Here is a 24,777-nt window from a genome sequence, read left to right on the forward strand (position 1 = left end):
AGCTGCTATGTATTTGCTAGGTGAGCACGTGTGTCACTCCCTGTTCCAGAAGGGCTTTTAACCCTGGCCTCCGGGCAGCCAGGATATCCTGCTCACAGTGGCAGGAACAGGGCGAGACAGGAAAGGCTGCCGGCTGCTGCCAGCGGCGGGACGGAGAAAGGTCAGCGGCTGTTTGTACCCTCTCATTGCTCCCACATCCTCAGGCTTGTGTCTGGGCAGGACTGCATTTATCAATGCCACTATCAATAACCAGTTGATGAATAATTGAACTTACCAAATGTCCTTTTATGTTTTCAGTATTTGCTGAACTTCATTTGGGTACCTAACATCAATGCCACTCACTGTTTTCAGACTGCTTTGAATGTTACGCTGCTGAGCTAGTGCTGACTACTGCAAGAGCAATTCCAGATTTCCACATGCTCCGAGTGTCCGTGTCACTCATGGGAACAGAACCAAGCCCTGCCAGCAGCCTGAAATGGGAGCAGGTTTATCAAGGCCCTATCTTAAGACCATCCACTTTACATTTCACCTTGCAGAGGCATCCTGGGACAAGCCACGCTATATTGAAATGCAAAGTTGTGACAATCATTTGACATTCTTCATTATTAGAAAATATAGTTTAATTTTAAAATGTTGTTTTTAAACAAAAACATTTCACTTATTTCCTAATATGATTTGAAGTTCTAGAAGCATCAGTTTAAGCTTTACATGGTTACAGTCACATCACGGGGTTTTATCCATCAACTTTTTGCATACACACAATGTCATTGCTGTGATCAACACTACTGTTTTATCCTTTAGAAGGTACCTCATAACACCACAATAAACACATTAATTTAAAAGCTGTTATGTCCCTATAGGTGAGGGGGGACCACTACATATTACCATGAAGGTAGAAATAGGCTGAATGCTACTCATGTAAGAGGAATGTTATACTGGAATTTCTAAACAGATGACTGAAACAAACTTAACTTTACTCTAAATTAAAATTCAACATTCATAAAGTTTCCCATAAAAAGTTCAGTTCTTTGTTTTCCCAGAGTGCAAAAACAAATCTGTAAATGAAACATTTCACAGCATTTCAGTAGAGGTATATATTATTGCAACTTGTATTGGTAAATATTGCAAGTAACAATATGATTTAAAATATTATAACCCACATTTTTGAAACAGAATTTTAATTTAAAAACTGATAGCACTAGTATTTTTCAAAGACAGTATGGCAAATGTTTTCAAAAAATATCTTTGACGATCTCTGCTCTTGAGCACCACAGCAAACCTTAAAGCTCAACATGAACAAAGCAACCACCTGCCAATTCTGGTCTCCATAAAGAGTCCAGGGAAAGACATCGATTTATGTTAAAGGTAATGTGGAATTCAGTCAGTGTTGGGACTAGAAAACCATAAGCAGTGTGACTATACTATTTACACAGCTGTGATTCCACGTCCAACTTTTTACGAAACTAACTTACATGAAACAAAAAACACACTGATGGGATCTGACTGTCATCCTGAGGCAAGTATATCATCATCTAAGATTCCCTTCAAATGGAGACTACCTAGATTCAAGTAAAAATACTGTATTTTTATGCTGGTAATAGAAGGGAAACAAATAAAATGCTTGACTGTCAGACAGTTTTCTCCTTTCTGTGAACAAGCACACAAAAATATGGATAATATTGAGAAGTTGTTACAGTTCTACAAACTGAACCACATTATTAGCTCTCATGTCCCCTTCATACCTATGACTTTTGCAGGTTTTGAATAATATGCATTGAAGATAAAGCATTAACATAAAACAATTCAAGAGTTCTTTCAAGCAAGATGTGATTTCAGCCATTTTTGCTTAAAGGACTTGCCTAAGGACTTCATAGCAATGAATGATGCAGACAACTGAGAAATACCTCTCCTGCTCACACATGGTGCATTTGTGCACGTAGAACTTTCAAGTACATTCTAGGACCTGTAACAAGGAGGTTTTAAATGAGACACACACAACAGCAGGAAGCTATAAACCCGTTGCAATAGCTTAATACAGCAGGTCTTTGAAATAAGGGGAAGCTAAGTAAGACAAGGTATGGTCCTGCATTATAGCAAGAGAACTTTCAAAGAGCAGTTGAACATGGTACCCTGGCTGCCCAAATGGGAAATACCGAGGAGGTGACATTTCTGAACTGGGTAGGTGTTCGGGTGTTGTTTTGCCCTTCCTTCACTGAAATTCTCTCATTTTCCTATTTTGCTTTACATGCCGAGCTTCTGTTAGCATATATTTATAAATTTAATCTAATTTCCCTCTGCAAGTGCCAAAGCCTTCCTAATAGTTTTCCTTATATAAGATTTTACAACCAAATTAAAATGAACCAAAGATGACAAGTTAGTAGAATATATTTGTTTAGTTTAGTTTCAGCACAAAACCACAATTGTTTAGGCCCATTTTTTTTATTAATAATATAAGGTTCTATAATCTCTTAACATTACAACTTAAGTTTTACAGTTAATCTCACACTAAAATGACAAACACTGTTTGGCTTTATTTGCAGAAAGTTAAATTACAGCCTTGATAAACATACATTTCCAAGATTGAGAAGCAATTTATGTTTTCCGGATTTCAGTGCTAACTGAAACCAATTTCAAAGGTAGGAGTATGTTAATTAACATTGCTGTTGGCCTGGCCTCTGTTCACAGCTGTAATGCAAAGATGATATCTATAACTCCACCAATACACTGTAAATCAATTCAGAAAGATACAAGATTTTCTTTGACTGTAAGATTTAGACCCTGGATCAATTTATAACAGATTTTCTTCTTTCCCCTCAAAACCTTCATAAAAGTCTCTCTAATGTAAATACATTTTGCAGTCAAGCCATACTCACTTGGTAGCTTTCCTCCTTCAAATGGAGCAGCTGTGTAACTGGAAGTCATGATGACCTTAATTAAAATTGCTTGTAACTTACACATGGCCAAAATAGTCAAGCAAATGAAAAAGTAATGTGTTGTGCCAAGATACAATTCTGATCTGCATGGATCAAACTCCACGTCTGAAAAGGCTGCAGCTATGGGAAGTCAAGTCTTTAGAAAGAAAGTAGAATATATAGAAGGAAGAATGGTGGATGACTTCAGTATGAGAGGAGGAAAGATTTCTTTTAAATGGGTAGCCATCTGTGTGTATCTAGGGCTCCTGAACTTGCATTACACTTTCCTCTATTTTCATTAGGAACTTAACTGTGAAATTAAAGACAGTCAGTAATACATGCATTTCAACTGTGGTTTCACTAAGCTCTGACCGGTTCATAAAACAGAAAAATATTTGGGAAGACAGCAATAGGGTGGCCATTTGAAAAAATACCCATTACATTTGTAGCTATTCTTTCCCTCAGAGCTATCAGGTGACATTGCTTTGGGACCTTACAGCCTATTATTTCACCTTCCCATAGGACAATTGACATGCAGTAAAAATTTTAACTGCATTTTAAATCACTTCAGAAGCCAGTGGCTATTTAACTGTCTGAGAGTATAAGGAGGTTTATCTGTCTAATCTCAATACAAAAAAAGGGATGCAGAAACCATAGTAAGAAAATTAAGAATTTAAAAGAATGTTGTAGAGCTGTGTAAGTACTTGAAGTCAAAAGCTTAAGAGATCAGTATTATTGAACTATGTCTACTTGTTTTAGTTCTGTTTGTGCTGTCATTCTGCAAAAAAGGCTTCAGATCCTTCAAAACTGATTCTTTAGTTAGACACGTGCCACAGAGGCACATAAACACCCTTCATATTTACCAAGGCCTGGAAGGGTCTCTGTTTCAGAGTGATACAAGATGCCAGCTCTGGCCACACACTCACCATCAGGCAGCACTGAGATGAGGGAGTCCCCTGCATGAACATGGACAGATTGACTGTGCTGACACCACCGTGTACCTAAGGAACGCTCAACCACAGTGTGAGGAGTGACTGTCCTAAAAACAGACTACACCTACTGGTTTGGTTGCTGTTGAGATACAAACTCTGGGGGCCCAATCCAAAAAACACACTAGATTTATGTTGAAATGTTGTGAAACAAAGACCATTTAAAATAAATCTAGCTGCATTGCAAAGATCACATTAACATTGTTTTATGACCTGCAGATCGTAACAGATTTTCCTTAAGTACCTTGACAGCATGCATTTTGAGTGTTCAAGTTTTTTTGATCACTTTAATTATAGAATTTAAATTAATCTTTAAACAAGTTTGAAGTTTTCTGATATGCACTATTTCTCAAGCATTTTATGCTCTTTTTGGTACACTACCAAAACTGAGAGCTAATCAGACAATATTCTAAAATAGTTTAAAAACCAAAATGCGATTTTATCTTTTTCTCCTCATTAAGGGCACTACCAATACAAAAGGTGTCCAAATTGACACTACAGAGCTGTGAAGCAGTTGGCTAGAGAAACAGTGTTCTCAAAAGAGAGTCTGTACTTTTTCTATCCTATGCAACCATATACATTAATTATCAAAAAATTGGATAATTTGCTTTAAGAAAAGAACCCACATTAAAAATGGATCATGAGTATTGACAAACACTTTTAGTTTGTTTTACTGATTAATTCAAGTTTCAATGTAAAAATGCTTACTCTCATACGATACTGATCAAGAAAATATTTCATTTTCTTAAAGTTCAATGGACAATTAAAATTGTGGCTACTAGTAAACAAATGATTCATAAAGGCCATAAGAAACTGTACAAAACTAAAATGGGAAATGATACTTTTAGGATGACAGTATGTTGTCCACTTAGGTGTTTTACTAAACTGTTGAGACTGTTTCAAAAGACAGTGCTGGGCAGTTTCATTTGAATAGCCAAAACTTTTTTTACTCAAAAATATTTTGCATCTCTGCAAAACAAAACAGGAGCAAAACCCATAGACGCTAGGACTGAAGTACAGATGAAAGCGAGTTTTGTTACAAACCTGTTTTCAACATACAGTGAGAAATGTCCATTGTACAAAACTTATAGTGACTGAGCTACAGTTAATTTAAGATTATCCCAGCAATGCAAATACAACTCAGAACAGCTCAATTGTGTAAGATTTTCCAATAGTACAATGGTGGGAGACTGAGTTTTTAAGAAGTAGTTTGACTTATATTGTCTCTTTTGATCAAGCCTACATTTGTACTTTTAAGTATTTGCTGGTTACAAGTCTGTCACACACTCGATCCTTCAGCACAGTGAAGTACTCTCGGTGTCCTCGCAGCTGCCTCCCACAGCTTTCCTTTGGCAAGAGCCTGGGCTGAGCAGCTGCTGCGGGAAACGCTGTTGTCAGCCTTTGTTCTCCTTGCAGGAGGTGCTGTAGAAAGAAACATCCAGCAGTACCCAACACTGAAGATACTGTCACCTGCGTTACCTAATCAAACCAAACTTGGAAAAGCAAATTTGCATTTCCTGGTTGGTAACCCAGTGGGCACAAAGTATACTGTTTAAGAGTTTAAGAGCATTGTAAGTGAAAAATCCATAAACATTAACAGTGATGTTTACACTTTATTGGGGGAAGGAGCAAGGGGGTGGCAAAAAACAATATAAGTGACTAGTTTCTAAAGTTTAGTCTATGTTATATTTGATTACTGGGCTATCAATACAATGAAAGTGGAGGAATTTCACCAGTAATTTTGAAGGAGTTTTAGTACATCACATTGTGTGGGGCTTTATAAAAGATTTTTGTTTCCAAAGATGTTATTGGGGTCCAGATATTCTTTAACAGATCTCAGCATTCCCAGGCCAACATCAGAGATGCTCTCCTTCATCCACCGCTTCCGCAATTTGCCTACTGGAAAAACAAAAACAAAGTGTTTCAATATACGGCAGGATTCTAGGAGCCAATCAATCTTGTGACCATGAATGAATAAACACTGTGTGATAAATGCTTTTATTCAAAAATGAGAAATGTTTTGCTTTATTTGATTTATTGAGCCCACCAGACTATCAAGCTCATTAAGCTCAGCATACTCCCAGAGGAAGATTGTGTTCCACACTGTCTACTTTCTTTAGAAATGATGAAATTCAGATTAAGTTTAGGTTGAAATTACATGTTCTATTAAAATAGGGAATTGGTAGTAGGTTTTAAAAAGGCCAAGCTCATTTTAAGTAGAAAACTGAAAGGGAGATTACTAAAAAGCAGAACTCCACACATCTTGATTGCTTGATAGTAAAGACATAATAATCAAGCAAACTTAAACCAGTATTGGCTTAAATAGCAGAAACAAAAAAATTTAAGGGAAAGGCTTAAATCCTAGTTTTAAATCAACAAAACACCTTGTTCCATTCAAAAACTTTAACATGGGCTGGTAATTGCTCATACCATTACCCAAGAGCTTAGTTTCCCATGTAAAACTGTATTTTTACAACACATACCAAACACAGAGCAAAGCTGAAACACCAGCCAGTTAAGAACTCATTTCACTAAAGTCTCACAATAGTCCTGTTAAATGGCCAAGTGCTCACATACTAATTAACCAAGTCATCAACCCTGATTTAACAGATCATTCAAAATAAAGGACATTTTTTCATTAAACACACTATAGCATTTAACTTGTCAGCCTGACACACAATCCATTTGTCAGTAAGATGTGATATAATAAAGGTTTGGGAGACAGATGCTTTAAGAGTATCTGAAGCTAAATTCAAGCCATCTTTTGTACTCTGTTCTCAGAGTAACCATCAAACTGTCATCAGAATAATAAATTACAGGGATACCTCTAGAGAACAGAGTATATTTGTTTATACCTCAAGGAATATAAGCTAGTCTCAATGCCAACTGAAAAAGCAAATATTGTGAGAAAGGATGAAATTTACAGTTTGCTAGAAAACAACTATTAGTAGCATGCATGTTAAAAGCAAAACTCAACTGAAGGACAAAAGAATTTTTTACATGGTAGGAACTGTGGTTGTATTTTCCAGTCCAACTCAATGAAAAAAATTCCAATCTATAAATATACCATCACTACAATTTGACTGTCTGAGCAAGCTGATGTAGTTGAATTTTATTTGGGGATACTTTAATACTGCCTACCTAAAAAAAATAAAAAGCATGGATGTGGTTTGACCATCACCTCAAGTGACTCCCACTGGCTCTTCCCCAAGCAGCTGAAGAACAGTCATTACCATTCTCAACTGTTATCTGTAATATAGTTTCAGTGAATGTGTCCTGTGGTTATGGATGTAATTGTCCTGAAAAGACTGCAAACAACTGCTCCAACAAGATGGAGCACATTAGAATCACAGCAGGATGCCCAACAGCTAGCATGCCTGCCTCTTTTACACCTCCAGTAATAATGCAATTCCACAAGGAACTGAACTACTGTCTGAGCAGCACCAAACAGTCGTTGCATATTTAATGAAGTCGCTCACCAAGTGCTGGAAAACAGAAGGTGCTGGGAGTGCATCATTAGTTCTGTCAAAGTGATAATTTACACATCTATCTTGTCAAATTTTCTATGGTTTATACTTTTGCAATAATAAATCTAACATACATTTGATTAGTGAACTGGAAAGAAAAAAAAAAGCTGTACTACAGTTACCAGTAGTCCTTCACAAACATGTTCAATGAAAAGATTTTAACCCCTTCCTAACAGTAGGTTGAGCCCCTGCTCCTACAGTTCACATCAATAAGATATACATGGATTTTTCAGCTACTCAGGTTTTCAGATTAGAGTTAAAAAGCATTGAAGCAGCCTTACTCTTAGAATTCTAAGCTGGTCCATCTGATTAAATGGAAAGTAGATAAAGTGAAGGAAAGGCTCTGTGCAGATGAGAGCAACACTTAGAAAAGCAATGTTTGTATTTGGTTCACTTTCAGGTTAGTGGTGCCCTGTAAGTATTCTGGTCCTCCTCCACAGGAGGATCCAAGTAGATCAAAGGATGAGAAATAAAAAGGAAGAAGAACATGCCATAATAGTAAAAGATGTTGCCATGCATGTAAAAAGAATTCCAAGTGGCAACATTGCTTAGTTCTACTCTAAGCCTAGCCAAAGAGCAGCTTTGGGCTCAAGGAAGTGTTTACTTCCCCAACAATAAAAAGTCTCAGTTAAGCCTGATCTTACCATGTTCCATGGAGAAAACCATCTTCCCATTTCTAGCCCAAAGAAAGCAGACTTTTTAGTTTTATGCCTAGATGATGCCATTTACATAGAACTAACATGACAGTGCAGAGAATCAGATTTTATCAAAGCATCTACCACTTACAGGCTCTCAGGCCCAGTATACTTTTCTCAATTAAAAACTGAGCTCAAATTCATCTGATTCTATACAATACACCATAACATTATTAATAAGGTTCTCAAATCAGTTTAACCTTATACAGTCAATTTGTAGCAGCTTAACAAGTTGCTACTTGTCAATTCAGCTATACACACCATTACACACATGATCTTTGTTGCCACAACTGGAAACAAATACAGCCCTTCCTTCTTGCATCTTCTTCCTCTGAATACACCTAATCTTGCATCTTAGATAATTAAGATGAAGTCCAACAGAATTATTTTTCAAGTTTTAAAAGCAGCAAGTGCCCTGTTCAAGATGTGCTGAGCAGTCTAATGCCTTAAAAACACTTGCTGCCTGGAAGCCAGGAGTACTCAGTCTGAAGCCCAGCCTATTACACAGAGTACAAACACCCCAGCCTGACATGGCGTCTACTTCACATGAAGTCCTTCAGACCAGAAAGCCCAGAAGGTTCTTGACTAGCAACTCTCAAATTCAGTCCAACATTAATTTTTGCTGCATTTTCAAGTTTTACCATTATAGTCCATGTACAGAAGAAAAACATGTGAGCTGGATAAGTAGGTTTTTTTCCCAGTTCTGATACATGCCAGTTCCAGTGCCCTTTTAATCTGCTAGGCAATAAAATACTCTATACTGCTCATATAGAATACACCCTTTGAAAAAAAACCAAAAAAAACACACACACACACAAAAAAACAACAACAACAACAACCAAGCAAACATGAGCTAACATTCACTGCCAAAAGTGACAATAGTTTCCCATGTGCATGGTTTTTCAAAGAGAAGTACCATTAGATGGACAGCCCATACCTGCTGACCACAAAGAATATAAAGTGGGAGTACAGCTCCCCTGGGTCAAAAAGACTACACTTGTTCATCTTTGAAAATGCATCTGGATGGCAGCAAGCAGCAGGTTTTCTCACTTCTGGAATATGAAGTAACTGGGCACATGTGAACAGCCTTGTAGTAAAGTTTTAGTGTAGCTGACAGATTCCAGGAATAACTCTACACCCATGCAGAATGGATTCATAGCAGCACATGGTGGCACTGGAAACAGGCTCTAGTGGCCAGAGGCTTCCTTTGCTCCAGCCATTTCAACTTGAAGATGCAGTTATTGCAGAACGATAGCTCTGCAAAAGGAGAAGCAGTGAGGGGTCATAAGGAAGGCGCTCTTCCAGCTGTTACATGGTCTTCCTGAAGCTCGTTGTCTCTACAGAAAACATCTCTCTGCTCTTAGAAATTGCTTAACAGGTTATTACTCTTTGAGAGAGAACTCTGCAATACTGAAAAATATCAGTGCATTAATCTAATGCTGTGGTAGTGCTGGAGTATATTAGACCAGTGTACCTAAAGTCCGCTACGTAACTAACACCTACCACCACCATAACATCTTGCACATTTTCACTTGATATCTGAATAACTTAAGTACTTTCAGGCTCTGTGTTGATGAATCAGAAAGTCCTTTTATTTATTTAGTATAAGAGGCACTGAAGGTAACTTTCTGTTAAGACATTCAACAGACCAAGGAAGAAAATACAAATGCATTATTACTTAATGTTACTCCATGTCTGACAAACATCATGGTTTAAACTCATTCTAACCAGCATAGCAAGCTCTAGTGTTAAGATTAAAGTATGATCAAGTCTCCAGTGCTTAAAGGTAAGATACATTTCCTGTGTAAAGGAAAAGAATATGTTAAACTCCTCCCACAAGGGAATTTTATAATTCCAGATTTTGTAGTTTGTGGGGGTCAATTACTGCAGTGCATAGCTTAAGCCACAGCCTCTCAATGATGCCAAAGTCTTGCAATGAATTGCAATGTCAAACATGCAACTGAACAGTTGAATGCATATAAGGTGTTTTGTGGGTATTTTTTAGAGTTTTCCTATGGGAATTGATAGTATACCCAAACCTGTGAATCCTAGGCTACATTAACCTTTACTCCGGTCAATCTGTCTAAAAAGTTGAAGAAAATTAGTTCTATTATGGTAAATGGCTAAATGGGGATATTTTCCTCAAACCCCCAAGCTGATAATTGCTTCCTTAAGTAAGGAGTTTTAGTTAGAACATTCCCTGTAAAAGAAACAATCATTAATTTTTTACACTGTTCCTTAGTTTTACATGGGTATTTATACACCAATTGTACCTATTGATACCTCTTCAGCAAATGGTATTTTATATATACAAAAAAGCTTATATTTGATAAAACATGAATTCAGGAATGCAAGGTGTGACATCATATGTGTGGTTTTAGGGTTTGCCCTACATGACTAGCAGAATTATTTAACTAAAACTTATCTACATGGCATCGGCATTTGCAATACTGCTTTTTAAGTGCTAAGTTTCTAGAAGATAACTGTGGCTCTAGCAACCCTCACTTACATAACTCTCAAATCTAAAGCTGAGTGGCCAGAAGAACAGAAGGATCAAAGCTACTCCTTGCTTAGTATAGGACACAGTCAAGGCAAAGTGAAAACTACACTCAAAACTGTAAAATCTCATGTAGGAAATGAAGAGAAGGAATGCTACAAACAGGATATGTAATTCCTGAATACCTTTCCAAAACTCTTACTAATCCACAAATTATGTCATAGCATTAGTTAAAAGGGACAAAGAAGGCATAAGAAACCACTTCAAAGTCACACATTGAAAACTACTTTAAAACAGCTAAGAAGCTTTGCAGCAGTTTGTTCACAACAAATTTAGGAAGAAACAGACTTACCACATTTAGACAAAAGTGTCAGGACCATAAAAAACAAAATCTGATTGATCCTTATAGAGGAGGTTCTTTTGGATGCACTGGAAAATGGCTGAACTCCCCTGCATAAGAAGTGCCTATCTGATCAGCTATGTATTTTGGGTGTATATTTTTATGGCAACTTACATGCCTCAGATTCTTCCTAAATGTAAATTCTGTGTGTTACATAATCCAGAAACCTTATCAAGCATTAAATACTGACATTAAAGTAGGAAAACCATTCCGGACACTTGCCAATTAGATCTATACGTTTGAAAGTCAAGCATAAGACTTCAAAGAAAAGGCCAATTTGAATAAAAGGACAAAATAATTTAAGTTGCAGCATCACAGAAATTATATACAGATTTATAAAAACACAAATCCATATTCTGCCCCAAAATACAAGTAATTGTTACACTGAAAGGTTAAATTAGTTACAGAGATGTGCATGTCTGGCTTTGCTACAGCTTCTTGTATCCATGAGATGTGTGCTGCACAAAGCTGGTGTTGATACACGTATGCAATTTTTTTATAGGAATGTTGTTGTTCTTACATCTTGCCAGATGTGATCTTTAATGTAATGCACTAACAAATAAAACATATGCTTCTTACAAGTTTTAAATCTCAAAAGTCATCAGGGGTGATCTTCTCACAGTACTGCTGCCTGTAGTAAGTCTTGCCTATAAATTACAATATTTTCCATTAGCCTAGCAGGAGGGCAAGAGAAAGATACCAAGATTAAAATACAATCCAAAGTAAAGTCTTTCTGAATTTACTCTTCATAAAACTGAAAGTATCATGATTTCAGTTCTCACTGTAGCTATATGTCTACCTACAGTCAATACTTCACTACATGTAAAGTAATTTAGAGCTTTACACATCTCAAACTGTCATTATGACCACTCAATGACTGTATGAAGATTGACTTAAGCAGGCTTTGTATTTCCTATAGCCTCAAGTCCCAGACTACATCTGTTTTCTTTGATACACAAAACCAGAGTTAAAATAGCTCCATTTATCACAGTGTGATTGTAGGCAGACAAACCCGCCTGTCTGTTTCCAGATAGTGAAAACAACTGTTATTAATCACAATTACAAGACAAATACTAAAAGAAACTGCACCAGTATTTTCTTTTACCCCACACAATAGACCAGTCTTAGCAGTGCTAAGAGTAACAAGGCCTGAAGATCAGTAAATAAAACTGACACTATCGAGTTAATTCTCAGCAGCACATCTAAGTACTTGAGAAATGGATCTTGAATGTCACACACTATGAACTGCCAGACAAAAAACACTCAAAGCAGAAAATGTTTATCAGTGTAAGAGGCAGTCATGCATGCAACAAGCACATAAGCAGTCTAACAGAAAGCAAGATTTCCATATCTGTGGAGTCAGAAAGTTCAAGTGTGCAAAGGTTTGAAAACGCTACAAAACAGTTTTTCTTGTTCAACATATGCTGTAAGCAAGGTTTCATATGGTGAGGGCAAATACATCCAAATATGTGACAAGCTCCAGCTGTACACGAATTAATGGATGAAATGCTAGTCACAGTAAAATACAGCTGCCACAGCAGGGGAGAGCACACTGGTATATCAAGGGAGTAATTCCACATCCCATGTGTGAGAATTGACCAGCCCCCTATACTGGCACATTAAAGATTTAATCAGAGACCATATTTAATAAGACCATATTAAACAAGAAAATACTGAAACTTTTCATATATTAGCTACACATCCTTCAATATCCTGATATAGCTAAAGGAGAGTCCATTCCAGTTTCTATCACTAAAGCTAGAAGCCTGAAAACACCCATAGCTGATCTATAACAACGAGGGGTTTCAAGTCCAAGAAGTCACCAACATGTTTTAAAGTGCAGTTTCTGCCCTTCAGTCTTCCCCACACAGAGCTTTCTTAGAAAGACAAAGTTTTAATCTGGTTTTAAACTACGAGACTTCTTTCTCTTTTCCCTTATTTCTGTGGCCAGACAATACCCCAAAAGAGAAGAGAAGAAATGCATTAAATTAACCACTTTAAAGATGGCTAGCTACACAAATCAAACTGAGTTCACAGCAAGTCTTCCTGACATCTGAGTCTACAACTTTATATAGGACACACGCAATCAAATTAGCCTGAATATTTGGGAAAAATCATATGTAAAACATCGGTTATATGAAGGATCACTTATATGTGACATTGGCTCTTAACATAAAGCATGAACTAGCTTGCAAAGAGGCTAGTAATTTAGAACAAGTAATTCCCAAACTCCAAGAAAGGAAACTGAATAATCAGAAGTTAGCAGACAGCAAGCCAGTAATATTGGCACTTACCTAACACCAATCATGCAACAAATGGTAGATTGCAACACAGCCCAGCAGACAGTCACTAGTGCTCTTATACAGATACTTTCACGAAGTGCTCTGGAACTGGGGCTAATAGCCCACCAGGGACACTAAACTGTCTTTGAATTGTGAAACTCCCATTTGAGGTCTTTGTAACTGAATACACCCCTGCACAAGGTTCAGTAGTAGTTGCTTAAGATAAACTTACCAACTACACTTTCAGATTCTCAGGCAGCTTGTAGACTTCCTATCAAAGGTTTTAAGCTGGTGGTGCTCATAAACACACCACATTGTGTGACTTGATGTCAAGCAAACCAGGTCTAGGGACACTTCCCCTGAAAGCCTGGCAAAGAGGTGAGAAGTTTCTGGAAAGAATGCCAGGAGATCACACCCCCAGCCCCCAGTAGTTTCAGTTAATGCCTGTGAAATATTTTTCAAAGTTCTATTACAAATGATTTTATATGCTCATGAATATTTAGCAATAGCAGATAGATTAATATTCGACTGAAAACATTACCTCCGTGGTGATGTGACAGACTTCCTCCATTGGCAAGTATTTCTTCTCTAGCAGCCCTCTAAATTGGAAAGATCAGATATTTATTCAACAGCAAATGCACAAGATGATTGTTTTCAGTGAAATGCCTGCCATTGTACTCATTTACACAGACGCATGAAAATTTCAGAAGTAATTAGGGTACACAATACAGGTAAACATTTTCCTTCAAGTCTGCAAATAAATTTAAGTGGGGATTTTCCAAATAAACATTATCAAGGCCAAGACATTTAAAATGGCATCTGTTACAACAGATATATTATTCCAGATTGGAATATTCTGGATTACTTCGCCCTTACCAAAACCAGAATAGTCTAATGGCTGTGATGCTCATCTGGAAGACGGTTAAGTGCCTACTGAAATCGCAATAAAGAAGTTTGAAAACAGGCTCCCCAGAGTGATTTGAGATCCCTATTCGGACCATAGTTTAGACTCAGATCTCCAAGATCCTAGTTGAGGAAACAACGTATTTTACAACTGACAGCTTTTTCATGGGTAACATTTGTGGCAGAAAACAAAATTTATATTTTTATGTTAAGAAATATTTGAACACTTTCAACTCCAGAATCTTCTCTCTCATCCAGCTCTGATTATTAATAGTTAAGACAGTTTAGAAGGTTGTAACAAAGAAAGCTCTCCTAAGCACAAACCCTATTTTTTCTTTTTAAACTGTGTACTTTCAGAATAATGTATATAACCATACCTATACAGTTAAAGATTTTTTTTCAGTCTGCCACAGAGTACATACACTTGGTTGGCAAACTCACTCTGTTAGGTTTAATTTAGTCACCTACAGTGAAACACATGCATCCAGGTGATCAAACTTCTAACTCATTTCAATAAATGGTAATGTTTAAGTATTAAAAAAGCTTTATTAAATAAGCACTCAAGTATTACATTCTCTGATGGCCTAGATTCAACAGCACAGAAGCCTCAGAAAATGTAAACAATTTCACATCTGCTTGCCAAGTTCAATACAAATTTCTAAAGAATAAGCATGAGAAGGATGGTATCCCAGTTCTAAATAGACTTTCTCCACAGTCCTATTAGCAATTTTCTGGTGCTGAAGCTTTAGCATGTGAAGCAGAAGGTGGGATGAAATGCAATTTGGCTAAAGTTCTTCTATGTCTAACATCTTCAAGGTAATGAGGATATTGGTTTCCTCTAACTAGGCAAGTACAGTGTTTTACCAGCCAAAGTGTTAAAGCAGAGAGTTATTCTGGAGGTTTTTGGTAAACACTGAAGCAGTTTACAACTGTTCTAACATAGCAGACCTAAACCAATACTTATGTAGGCCTACACAGAAACAACCACAGCAGTTAACTTTCTGAAATAGCATGAGAGACACACATTCATTATTGTCTACATGCAGCACTAAAAGTATGATCTTGAAAGTTTTACCGTGTGTTTTAAAGACTAATTGAGCATTAAGTGAAAGAAGTATCTTTGTAAATAATGGTACTAGAGAAGTCTTCCCATGGATTTGATTCTTGTGGTTGACCAGTTTCTATGATCCAAGAACAAACTCCAGCTCAAGCTTTCCTGGAGCATAGTCATAACCAGTAATTTATTGATGTCTAAAATAGTCACCTTGTGTTCTTTCCTCCACTTGGTGTACTATTCGTGTGAACTTCTTTCCCAAGCTGCTAGTGATCAAAGCTTTACAAACAGACTTTTGAGATCTTTCCTGCAGAATTCAGGTAGCTTGGCCAATGGGTTCACCATATATTATCACAGGACTTGAGCCTCTCCCCCTCCCCCTTAACCATTGTTCTTATATACATTACCTCAATTTGTTCATAGACATGAATAGGATCACTAATTCCTCTGTAGTTAAAAGCAAAGTAGAAGTAGACACATGCACCTGCATCATAAGTCTGTGTCACCCTGTTGAAGAGAACTGCATTACAAACAAAGCTCTACAGTATTAAGTCAGTCACTATGTGACATTACTCAATTAATAAGGTTACTTATTATTTAAAAGGGTAGCAACATTTTTCCAATAACTTTATATGCTTTTCGTTCATACTTCATGAGCAACTCAATGTTATGACTGAGTTGAAGTTCTTAATAAATTGTTACACTCAACTCTTGTGCACGTAAGCAGGAGTGTCAAGACTAATCAAGTGCTACTAATCCCTTGAATTACTCACTCCTAATTCATTTGCAGGTTAAGAGGAAGATCAACATCACTAGTATTTGAAATATCATTAATAGATAAAATTTACCTACTAGCTAGCAAGCTCAATGACCTCTTCCTTAGTTCTCTCACTAATCAAAGATTGAAGAAAAATTATTATTTAAGTTGTTGCATGGCTTACCTGCAGGTGCAAAGAGGAGCAAACTGAACACCCTTTTCTTTGCATTCTCTTACTATCCTTTCCTTTACATTCCTACACAGGTCCAAAACCCTGTAACAGAAAACATGAAAATGTAAAATCTTAACATGTTTTTATACACATTCTTAAACGTAACTTCAACTTCAGTAATCTTTAAAAAAGTATAATCTAATAAAACATCAAGACATCACTAGTATTGCTTTTTCTTACTGCTCCTGAATAGAAAGTTTACTCTGAAGCAGAGTACATAAAGTTCTTTTCCATAAGGAGCAGGAATAAAGAGTTTTCAACAGAAAATGGAGGCTACCCAGTTCTGTATGTCTTCACTTTGTCAGCAGAACAGGGTCAGATTTCTTCCAGAATAGCTAACCAATACAGCTCACAGTAGAAAGCCTGAGAACTCTAAGGCCTTGTATACTCTGCTAACACCATACCCTGGGTACACTGCAAGGCCAAAACTGGAAATACTCCAGCCATGTACTAGTTTGCCAGCTTGAAATATTATATCAATAGTTCTAATATGGCAATGAGCTATTAAAATTTCTCATAAGCCACATGTTCCACTTCACATTCAATACTGTAAAGCTTTGATTCAAATTACTTTAGATCCCACATAAGAGGCTTCTGGCTTACCAAACAGACAGAAGCATCCAAAATTATTTCATATATTAAACAAGTGTTTCTCAACCATAGCTAACATAGGATAAGCTTAGGAAAAAGATTTATCTTGGGCAAAAGTTATCTTTTCTGTTCTTTCATTTCCCTGGGCAAAGAAAAGACTTATTTAAAGATATTTCGTTTTTATGTTCCTGTTGAAATACACTGTTGATCCCACACACACAGCTGCTGATCACACCATACAGTTATTGTCACCATTGTCCAGCTTCCTAAACCGGGCAATTTCAAAACCTGAATTTGCTGTAAGCTAACATAAGTAGAAATTTTACTGAATGCTTGCCTATATTGCATTTACAAAATCCTGATACGTAATTTACTAGCAACTTGAGCAAGAACACACAGGTGCAACACCTGAGGCACATCAGGGAGCCTCCAATACACATAAGGCCTAAATTAAATTAAGTTTCCCCATGAGCAAGCATGAGTTAGGAATAATTTGAATGAAATCAAGCACAAGTTTTAAGCAATTCTAAAGAATAATCACTGTTTACCTATCCCAAGGAACAGATGTCTCAAATGATTCTCCTATTACATAGTAATCGAGGCCCAGGTCCTAATAAATAGAGAAAGGAAATTATCAGTAACATTCAGCATCAACATCTGGGATTCCAATGTATGCTACACAGCTAACAGTTGAGCAACTTTAGTTTGTATAAAAAAAAAAAAAAAACAGAAAGCAAAAATACCCACCTGTCTCAGTGATGTCAGTTTATAATTATGGAAATAGGGTAACTCTTCAAAGACACAGATGACAAACATTTTGATGTCACAGCTACAGTGAGGTAACTTCTCAGAGTAATCAAATATTTGTATCACTAGGGCATCAAGCCATGAGCTCCACTGTGCTAACCAATATAATACCTAGTAGAAATATTTATGCAGAATGTAATTCCTACCTAGGTAGAACAACGACAAACATTTTTCCTATTTTACACATAGCCTGCTGAAATAAAGTGAAATTCAGTGATTTATCCCTGACTGTAAAAGCCAAATAAAATCTAGTATTCCAGATGTACTCTTAAACAGTCAGACTAAAATTTGCAAGAACAGCTGCAGCAGTACAGACTAAAGGTCAATTTGTCCTGTATTTCTGATTCAAACCACAACCATAAGCAGATGTCCAAAGAAGAGTTAAGAGCTGAGTGAGCACATGAGTATTTCAAGTACTTTCCCAGCCTCTGTTACAAACTGTAGATTTATTAGTCTGGTCCGGTTTATTTAGCAACTGCTTGTGGATACTTCAATCTAATTTTTTCTACCCTTTATTAGAAGCTATTTTCTTTAAAAGAGAATAATGTTTCTATGGTGTTTTGCAGATGAAGTTCCCTAACTAAATGTTAAGTCGGAAATGGAAGAGACACCACCTCTGGGAGAAGTTTGAGATATCAACCAAGGCAACCTGTATTTAGATTTCAGAGAAAGCATCTTCAAAAAGACATCTGTTTCGTTACATTAATGAAAAGAAGTTTCAGCAAGCAGACAAACAGTGACCTACCCGAAGGTAAGCGATGACAAATGTCAGCATATATCCTCTCTGTCCATTATCTTCTCCTGCTGCCAAGCCACTGCAATTAACAAGAATTTATTTAACTTTCCAGAACAGTAGTCACCAGCTTCCAAAATATTTTTAAAAATACTTTGATTAAATATATGTGCAAGTATAGCTGCCTCTAAGCTGTGTTACAGTAGCAGCAAAAAAAAAAGAGAAATTACTTCAGACCAGACCTTTAATTTTTTGTATTTCTCTTAATTCCATAATCTGAATAGAGACAAACAACAACAAAATATGTGATCTTAAAGTATCACTCTTCAAACATCACAAAAGAATAGGGGCAACTGAACTAGATACAGTATATCTTTGCTGTACATTTTACAGAAATATGTTTCACTACATTTAAGCGTGTTGGATTTGTGCACTTGTGTGCTCATAGGTGATGAGAGTAAGACTACTGACTTGAGATCCCAAAAGCCTAAGTGGTGTGAATGGATGACACAGCACTAAAGGAAGCCTTGCTTTCTCTAAACTATCAAGTTAGGAGCATTATGGAAGTCTTTGACCTATTGGTTTCTGAGAACAAGAAAGCGCTATTTATCTGTAATCTGTCTTCCTAGAAGCTCCCCTAAGTCTGAGGGTGGGGGGGAAGCATCAGACATCCTGAAGAAACACAGAATTAAAGCAGTTTAGACCATTAAACAGTTTAGAGTTTTAGACCAGGTAATAGCCTTAACTGAGCAGCACAGACAGCACCATCTTCTAACAGGAAAGTCTCCCCCTTATCAATAAACCATCTTGAAATACCAAAACCCAGAGGTTTCACAGTTGAAGCCTCTTCATGCATATACCATTAAACTAACTAAAACACTCTAAGATCAAGAGCAATGTTATTCTTATCACCAAATGCTAGCAAGCTGCTCAAGTGAAATCTCACTTTTAGAAGCTATTTTAAGTGGTAAATGAAAGCACAATCAAAACACAAATTTCAGAAAGGACAGCCTTGAAATGGATAAGACAATACTCAGGTATATTTGAATAGTTGAGACTAATACTAGCAATAACTTTATTAAAAAGAAAAGTATTTTCTTGACAAATCACACTTTTAATGACTATTTTCCTCAATCATGCTTAATCAAAGCAGAAGGACAGAAACTACCTGAGCATTACTTAGCCTGACACTCCAATGAACGTTTTCTGTTCCTTTGTAAGAAAAGAACACAGTCTGGGACAGGAATTCACTGAATTCCTTTAATTAAACACAAACTCCTGTTTTAAACAAGCTTCTTGTATTCATATGCTCACATCAATTCTGTCAAGATTTAATACCACCCTTATGATTGTCTTCCCCTTCTGTAGTTAAAATGTAGACTCTAGTATTTCAAAATAGGCAGCCTCCATGCCCATAAGCAACTACAAGGACCGATTCCATTTTAATAACTTCAGTTCTATATTTAGTCAAGTACTTATTTTTCTGCAATACACAGACAGGTGATGTTTTTTAGTACGGTTACCAATTAAGAGATAGCATGAGCCATATTTATCAAAGGGAACATTCAGTAGCTAATTGATTCTTGCCACTAGTAAACTGAGAACATATCCATACAGTAATCACTATAGAAATACAGTAATCCTATTTTTTCCCAGCTTCATATGGAAAAAGTAATTTCAAAGGCATATTAAAAAGCATACCCAAACTTGGTGGCAATATCATAGACTTGCTTTTCATGCTGAAGAACCTTCTCTCTGTCACCCTCAAAGAGCAAGGTAGCTACACACAGTATATTGGGATCAAATCCTTTAAACTGCAAAGAGAGAAAACTTTGTATTATGGCATAGCCTGTGTGGTAGAATACAAGGTAAAGTTTTTACTTTTCAAATATACAGCATGTGCTCTGGTTAATAAGTGTTGTTGCAACTAAGATGAAAGACTATGAAAACAGAATCTTTCAAAAACTTACTCCCAGAACAATCAAGTTTTTCCTTGACAGGGCAAACATTTATAAACCCACTGAAATAACATTATCTCTGTCATCTTTTTTTCCCGTTAAAAAGCAGGATAGACATAACAGCTGTCCACCTATGCTGAAGAAAGAACAGGTCTTAAATGCTTTGAGCAAGACATCAACATATTCTATCAGCTATTCTGTATTAAAGCAGGAAGATGACTGATGACCATAAACATGACTGCTCTCAGAATTGCGGCACACTGCTGATACAACTAAAGTCTCTATGCTGTGAAAATCACTATAAAAGGAAGATAGCTTCTAAATTTGTGGCAGGGAGCATATCCCAGTGGAAATGTGGAGAAAACTATTAAGGGTTTAATAGTAATGCAGTCAGGCTGTCTGTATGGCTTTGTTTCAGGAGTAAGTCAAGAGTTACATTTTCACAACTGGTCCAAAAAGGAAGAGTCTGACTTGTTTTCTACATTAGCTTTATTTTTTTTCATTAATTAGCTCCAGTGAAATACCACTACTAAGCAAGATTCAGAATGAATAGAGATTAAAGTTGCAACAAAGTTTAACGACTTTTTCCAGGTAAAAAGAATAAAAATTTAGAACAATGTATTCTTAATATGTATATTGACCAGCATTTTTTTTAAAAAAAAACCTTTCCCTTTCCAGTGGCAATAATTTCTTCCAGTCTCTACTCTGCTTGTGGTAACTTGTTACTTATGCACCAAGCAAGATTATATGAAGTTACATTAAGTCAAGAGATTGAAATTCATCCTTTATGCACAAGAGCTATGCTACAAAAATCCCAGTTAGTTGCTATTCCTTTTATTATTCTCTTAAGCAAATAGAATAACTGTACTGGAAATTAACTCAAGGTACCAGGGAGATTAAAAAAAAAAAAGCAGCAAGGAGGCAAAATATTTTGGGGTGGCTCAGTGCTCTAACTAAAGAGCTCAAATCTGTATGGTAAGCCCCAGTCAGACATCCAAATTCTTATTTCTGAAAAGGATATTGCATCCTGCCACCCCTGCGAGACACCACCATGAAAACCACAGTGAAACAGAATATACCTCCCCAGGGAAAGGATCTGTCTTATCAGTTAGTCCAACAAAAACAGCATAGCTAACAAAAAAAGAAATGTTGTTAGTACAGTGATAAACACTTAGGATATTAATCCCATTTACAGACAGATATGACCAGTGAGAACAGCTCTCATGGAGTAATTCCTCAAACTGATAGTATCATTTTGGACTAAACCACCTTGAGAATCTCAAGTTAATTGATACGAGAATGTAGGATTTTACACCCAAACTCCATTGCATTAGAGACAGTATACAAAAAAGACCCTTGAATTTTGAGTAGCATGCAAAGCTCCAAACAGTATTAAACCCCAGAAGTTACCTTTGTGATGTAGAATTTTTTCAGTCCATCCAAAAATGATGTAAAAATAGATGCAACTTGTGGTTTAAGAGCATGACCTTTGGCAAAAAGTGGAAAAAGGTGTGTTAAGGCAAACAGTGCTCTTAAAATTCCTACTTCAATGTGCAAATAAAAAAAAGCTTGATAGTCAAAGTTGCAAGAATCACTTAGAGCACTTTGATTATCATAATTAAAGAGACTTCTCTCTACCCATTTAGAATATGATTTAGGAATTTTTAAAGCATACAACTGTGCACAAATTTCATTTGACACTTTAAGGCTACACTAGTTTAGATCTTCACAAGTATGAGTATGGCACATGGAAAATTTTAAAAGGGCACTTCATTAGTTTTTTACACTTAGACTAAACAAAATCGGTGACCTTTTTTAAAGTTATGCCAAAACCACTGAAACCAATAGCCAAAAGTGGTGCAATTTAGGCGTAACGCAGTTTTATCCTTAACGGTTATGTCACTTGTGCAAAATTTTCTACATAAACCCAGTAATTGCTTCCTTAATCACATACAGGGAACTAAAATTACCAGGATATATAAATGGTGTCTTGGAGTCTGTTAAATTAACATCTCTGCCTCAGGACTGGGTTTAATTGAGATGAAAGTCTTTTACTGTTTGTTCCATTGTTTTCAGTCACAAGCAACTTCTGAACTACCATTACTGCTTCACTTTAACAGTCTTGCATCTGGCCTACATGCTGTGAGCCCAATTCATAAAAAAGTTATGCACCATTTCCATAATACTTTCTTCTAAAATACTTCAGAGTATTTCCTCCTGGAAAAAAAAAAGTGTGAGCTTCAGCAATTGATCTGTCTCCTTCACTCTTCAGTAAAAAGGGACTCTCCTTGGAGACATAAAAGAACCTCAAGAAATACACCTCAAGTGCACAGAAAAGCACCAGATAACAGAAGAACATGAACCTATTTAACCACAATTTGTAAAAGTTATTGGATTTAAGTATACTTAATAATGACTGCAAGAGAAAAAAAAAATCTGTTGCCACACCTGAAATTATGTTTTGCAGGTGACCATACATGTTGCAACCTCAGATCAAAGCTTAAAGAGTAGAAGAATGATTTATTCTATAAAGCTTGTAATTGGTCAAACTTCTTAGCAATCAAAAAGAAAGAAAAAGGCATCTAGCTTCTGTTCCAGCATTTCTCTCAGACACATACAACACAAAGGAGTGACCAAAGCAACCAGCAAAGTTTGCTGGGCTCTCAGGTCTTAAAGATCCTGATTTCCTTGGTTTGAAAAAACAAAGTTCAACTTTTTCAATATCATCATGTTAATGCCATTTGAAGTCAAGATTCATCACTGAGGTTTCTGCCCAAAAGATGTTTCAGAAATTCAGACTTGTTCAAGTGGTATTAAAATAGAGGTTTTCAAGGTCAATCACACTTCACATTTTTGTCTTTGGGATACAATCAAAATAGCAGCATCTCAGCAAGACCTTCAAGTTCTGTAAACTATTAGCTTTTCAGTAGTGGAACTTTAGGTTCTCCTCAAGACTGTCTTGAGCCAGAACACATGTTTTGCCAAATCTCCTACAGCTTTCCCTATGAAGGGCTAAACATGATTGCTCTCTATGTCTGACACTGTGCTATTTAGGTATTTGAGTTAGTTGAAATTTCACAAATGACCTCCTACACTTAAAGCCTATAGCTTAGTTCTATTAGCATACAGTTATGCATTCACTACATCTGAGCTGCTTTTAAGAATAAACAGCTCACTTTCAACAAGTATGTCATTGCCTCTCTCCCACCCAATCACTGACACATTAGAATATTTCCAAATCCCTGCTACTTCTGAGGAATCTGTATACCACGTGTGATGCTCTTATGAAATTTAGAGGAATCAACCAACTTACCTTCAAAGTAAGGTACATGCATCCCATTTTTCTTTTATACCCAACTTCTCATTAGTACTCTCAGCAAGAAAATCTTCCAAGTACTACATTGCAAAACTATAATCTCTGCTCTTTACAGCAAAATAGAGGTAGTACCCCCAGAATTTCAAACTCTCCAGGAGACTATATGCCAAGAATGGAAAGGTAGCCAAAAAAATCTTATGTATTTATATGAAGACCATAGCTCTTTAGTGACTGTTGTAGTTGATACTGTTTTCCCAGAGAAAGTCTTCTGTTTCTCAAAGTACACATTATGGCACTACCTGGAGTATGTACTTCAGGTTCATTAGTTTCTTTGTCTAGTTTTGAGCAAAGGAATTACTGCCTAAACTAGGTTTAAGCTACTAAAAATCAAAACCCCTGGAAAGCTTTGTCCCTGAAGGTTGACATACTTACCAAACTGAAACTGTGCATTGTCAACAAGGCGAATGGATGCAGGAGCACACCTCTTGGAGGCAAAATTACAGGAATCAGATAGAGGGAGAATAAAAAGATTAGGTACATAGTTTTGCTGAAATTCATGTCATTCAAATTTTCATTTAAAAACAGCATAAAAGAAAGCACACTTTAATACCAGAGACCTATGGCCATCGCCATCACTGAAAAGGGGTGACCCTTGTTTTCCCTTAAGTGGCAACATTTATTCAGTACATCTAGATATGATCACAGAATCATTTTGGTTGGAAGAGAGCCTCAGAATCAAGTCCAACCATAACTTAACTCTGGCACCAAGCCATGCCCCCAAGAACCTCATCTATACATCTTTTAAACACCTCCAGGGATGGTGACTCAACTACTTCCCTGGGCAGCCTGTTCCACTGCTTCACAAACCCTTCTGTGAAGAAATCTTCCCCAATATCCAATCTAAACCTCCCTTGGTGCAACTTGAGGCCATTTCATCTTGTCCTAAAATATTCCTTAACAAAAAGGGCTACTCCAGCTCCTCTCCTTCCTTGGCTGTCCCTTCTGAAGAGTTTATAGCCATCCAATGCAACACTCCGGTTGTTGGAGTCATCCCACCATTGTGGAAGTCATCAATGCATTGAGAATTTTCAGTTTAGCCTCAAGGCAGTACAGGAGCAGTCCAA

At 36.7% G+C, this 24,777-nt stretch overlaps 1 protein-coding gene across 2 annotated transcripts in view; it reads right to left on the reverse strand.

Moving 5' to 3' along the window:
• Nucleotides 1–2,420: 2,420 nt before the first annotated feature.
• The window catches only part of AGPS (alkylglycerone phosphate synthase), a 56,596-nt gene continuing 34,239 nt past the window's right edge, over nucleotides 2,421–24,777 (reverse strand). Inside the window, exons 12-20 of one of the 2 annotated variants that reach the window (XM_082057182.1) lie at nucleotides 24,086–24,137; nucleotides 21,748–21,824; nucleotides 20,081–20,193; nucleotides 18,392–18,461; nucleotides 17,388–17,449; nucleotides 16,201–16,290; nucleotides 15,667–15,766; nucleotides 13,844–13,901; nucleotides 2,421–5,797 (exon numbers count right to left, since the gene is read on the reverse strand). In XM_082057182.1, coding sequence (XP_081913308.1) covers nucleotides 5,679–5,797; nucleotides 13,844–13,901; nucleotides 15,667–15,766; nucleotides 16,201–16,290; nucleotides 17,388–17,449; nucleotides 18,392–18,461; nucleotides 20,081–20,193; nucleotides 21,748–21,824; nucleotides 24,086–24,137 — 741 coding nt within the window. In that variant the 3' untranslated portion in view covers nucleotides 2,421–5,678. Of the gene's footprint in view, nucleotides 5,801–13,843; nucleotides 13,902–15,666; nucleotides 15,767–16,200; nucleotides 16,291–17,387; nucleotides 17,450–18,391; nucleotides 18,462–20,080; nucleotides 20,194–21,747; nucleotides 21,825–24,085; nucleotides 24,138–24,777 lie in introns of both variants that reach the window. The other variant, XM_082057181.1, reaches the window with a different exon arrangement.

This window comes from Streptopelia decaocto, assembly GCF_964273445.1.
Source record: "Streptopelia decaocto genome assembly, chromosome: 6".
NCBI classification, from domain to species: domain Eukaryota; kingdom Metazoa; phylum Chordata; class Aves; order Columbiformes; family Columbidae; genus Streptopelia; species Streptopelia decaocto.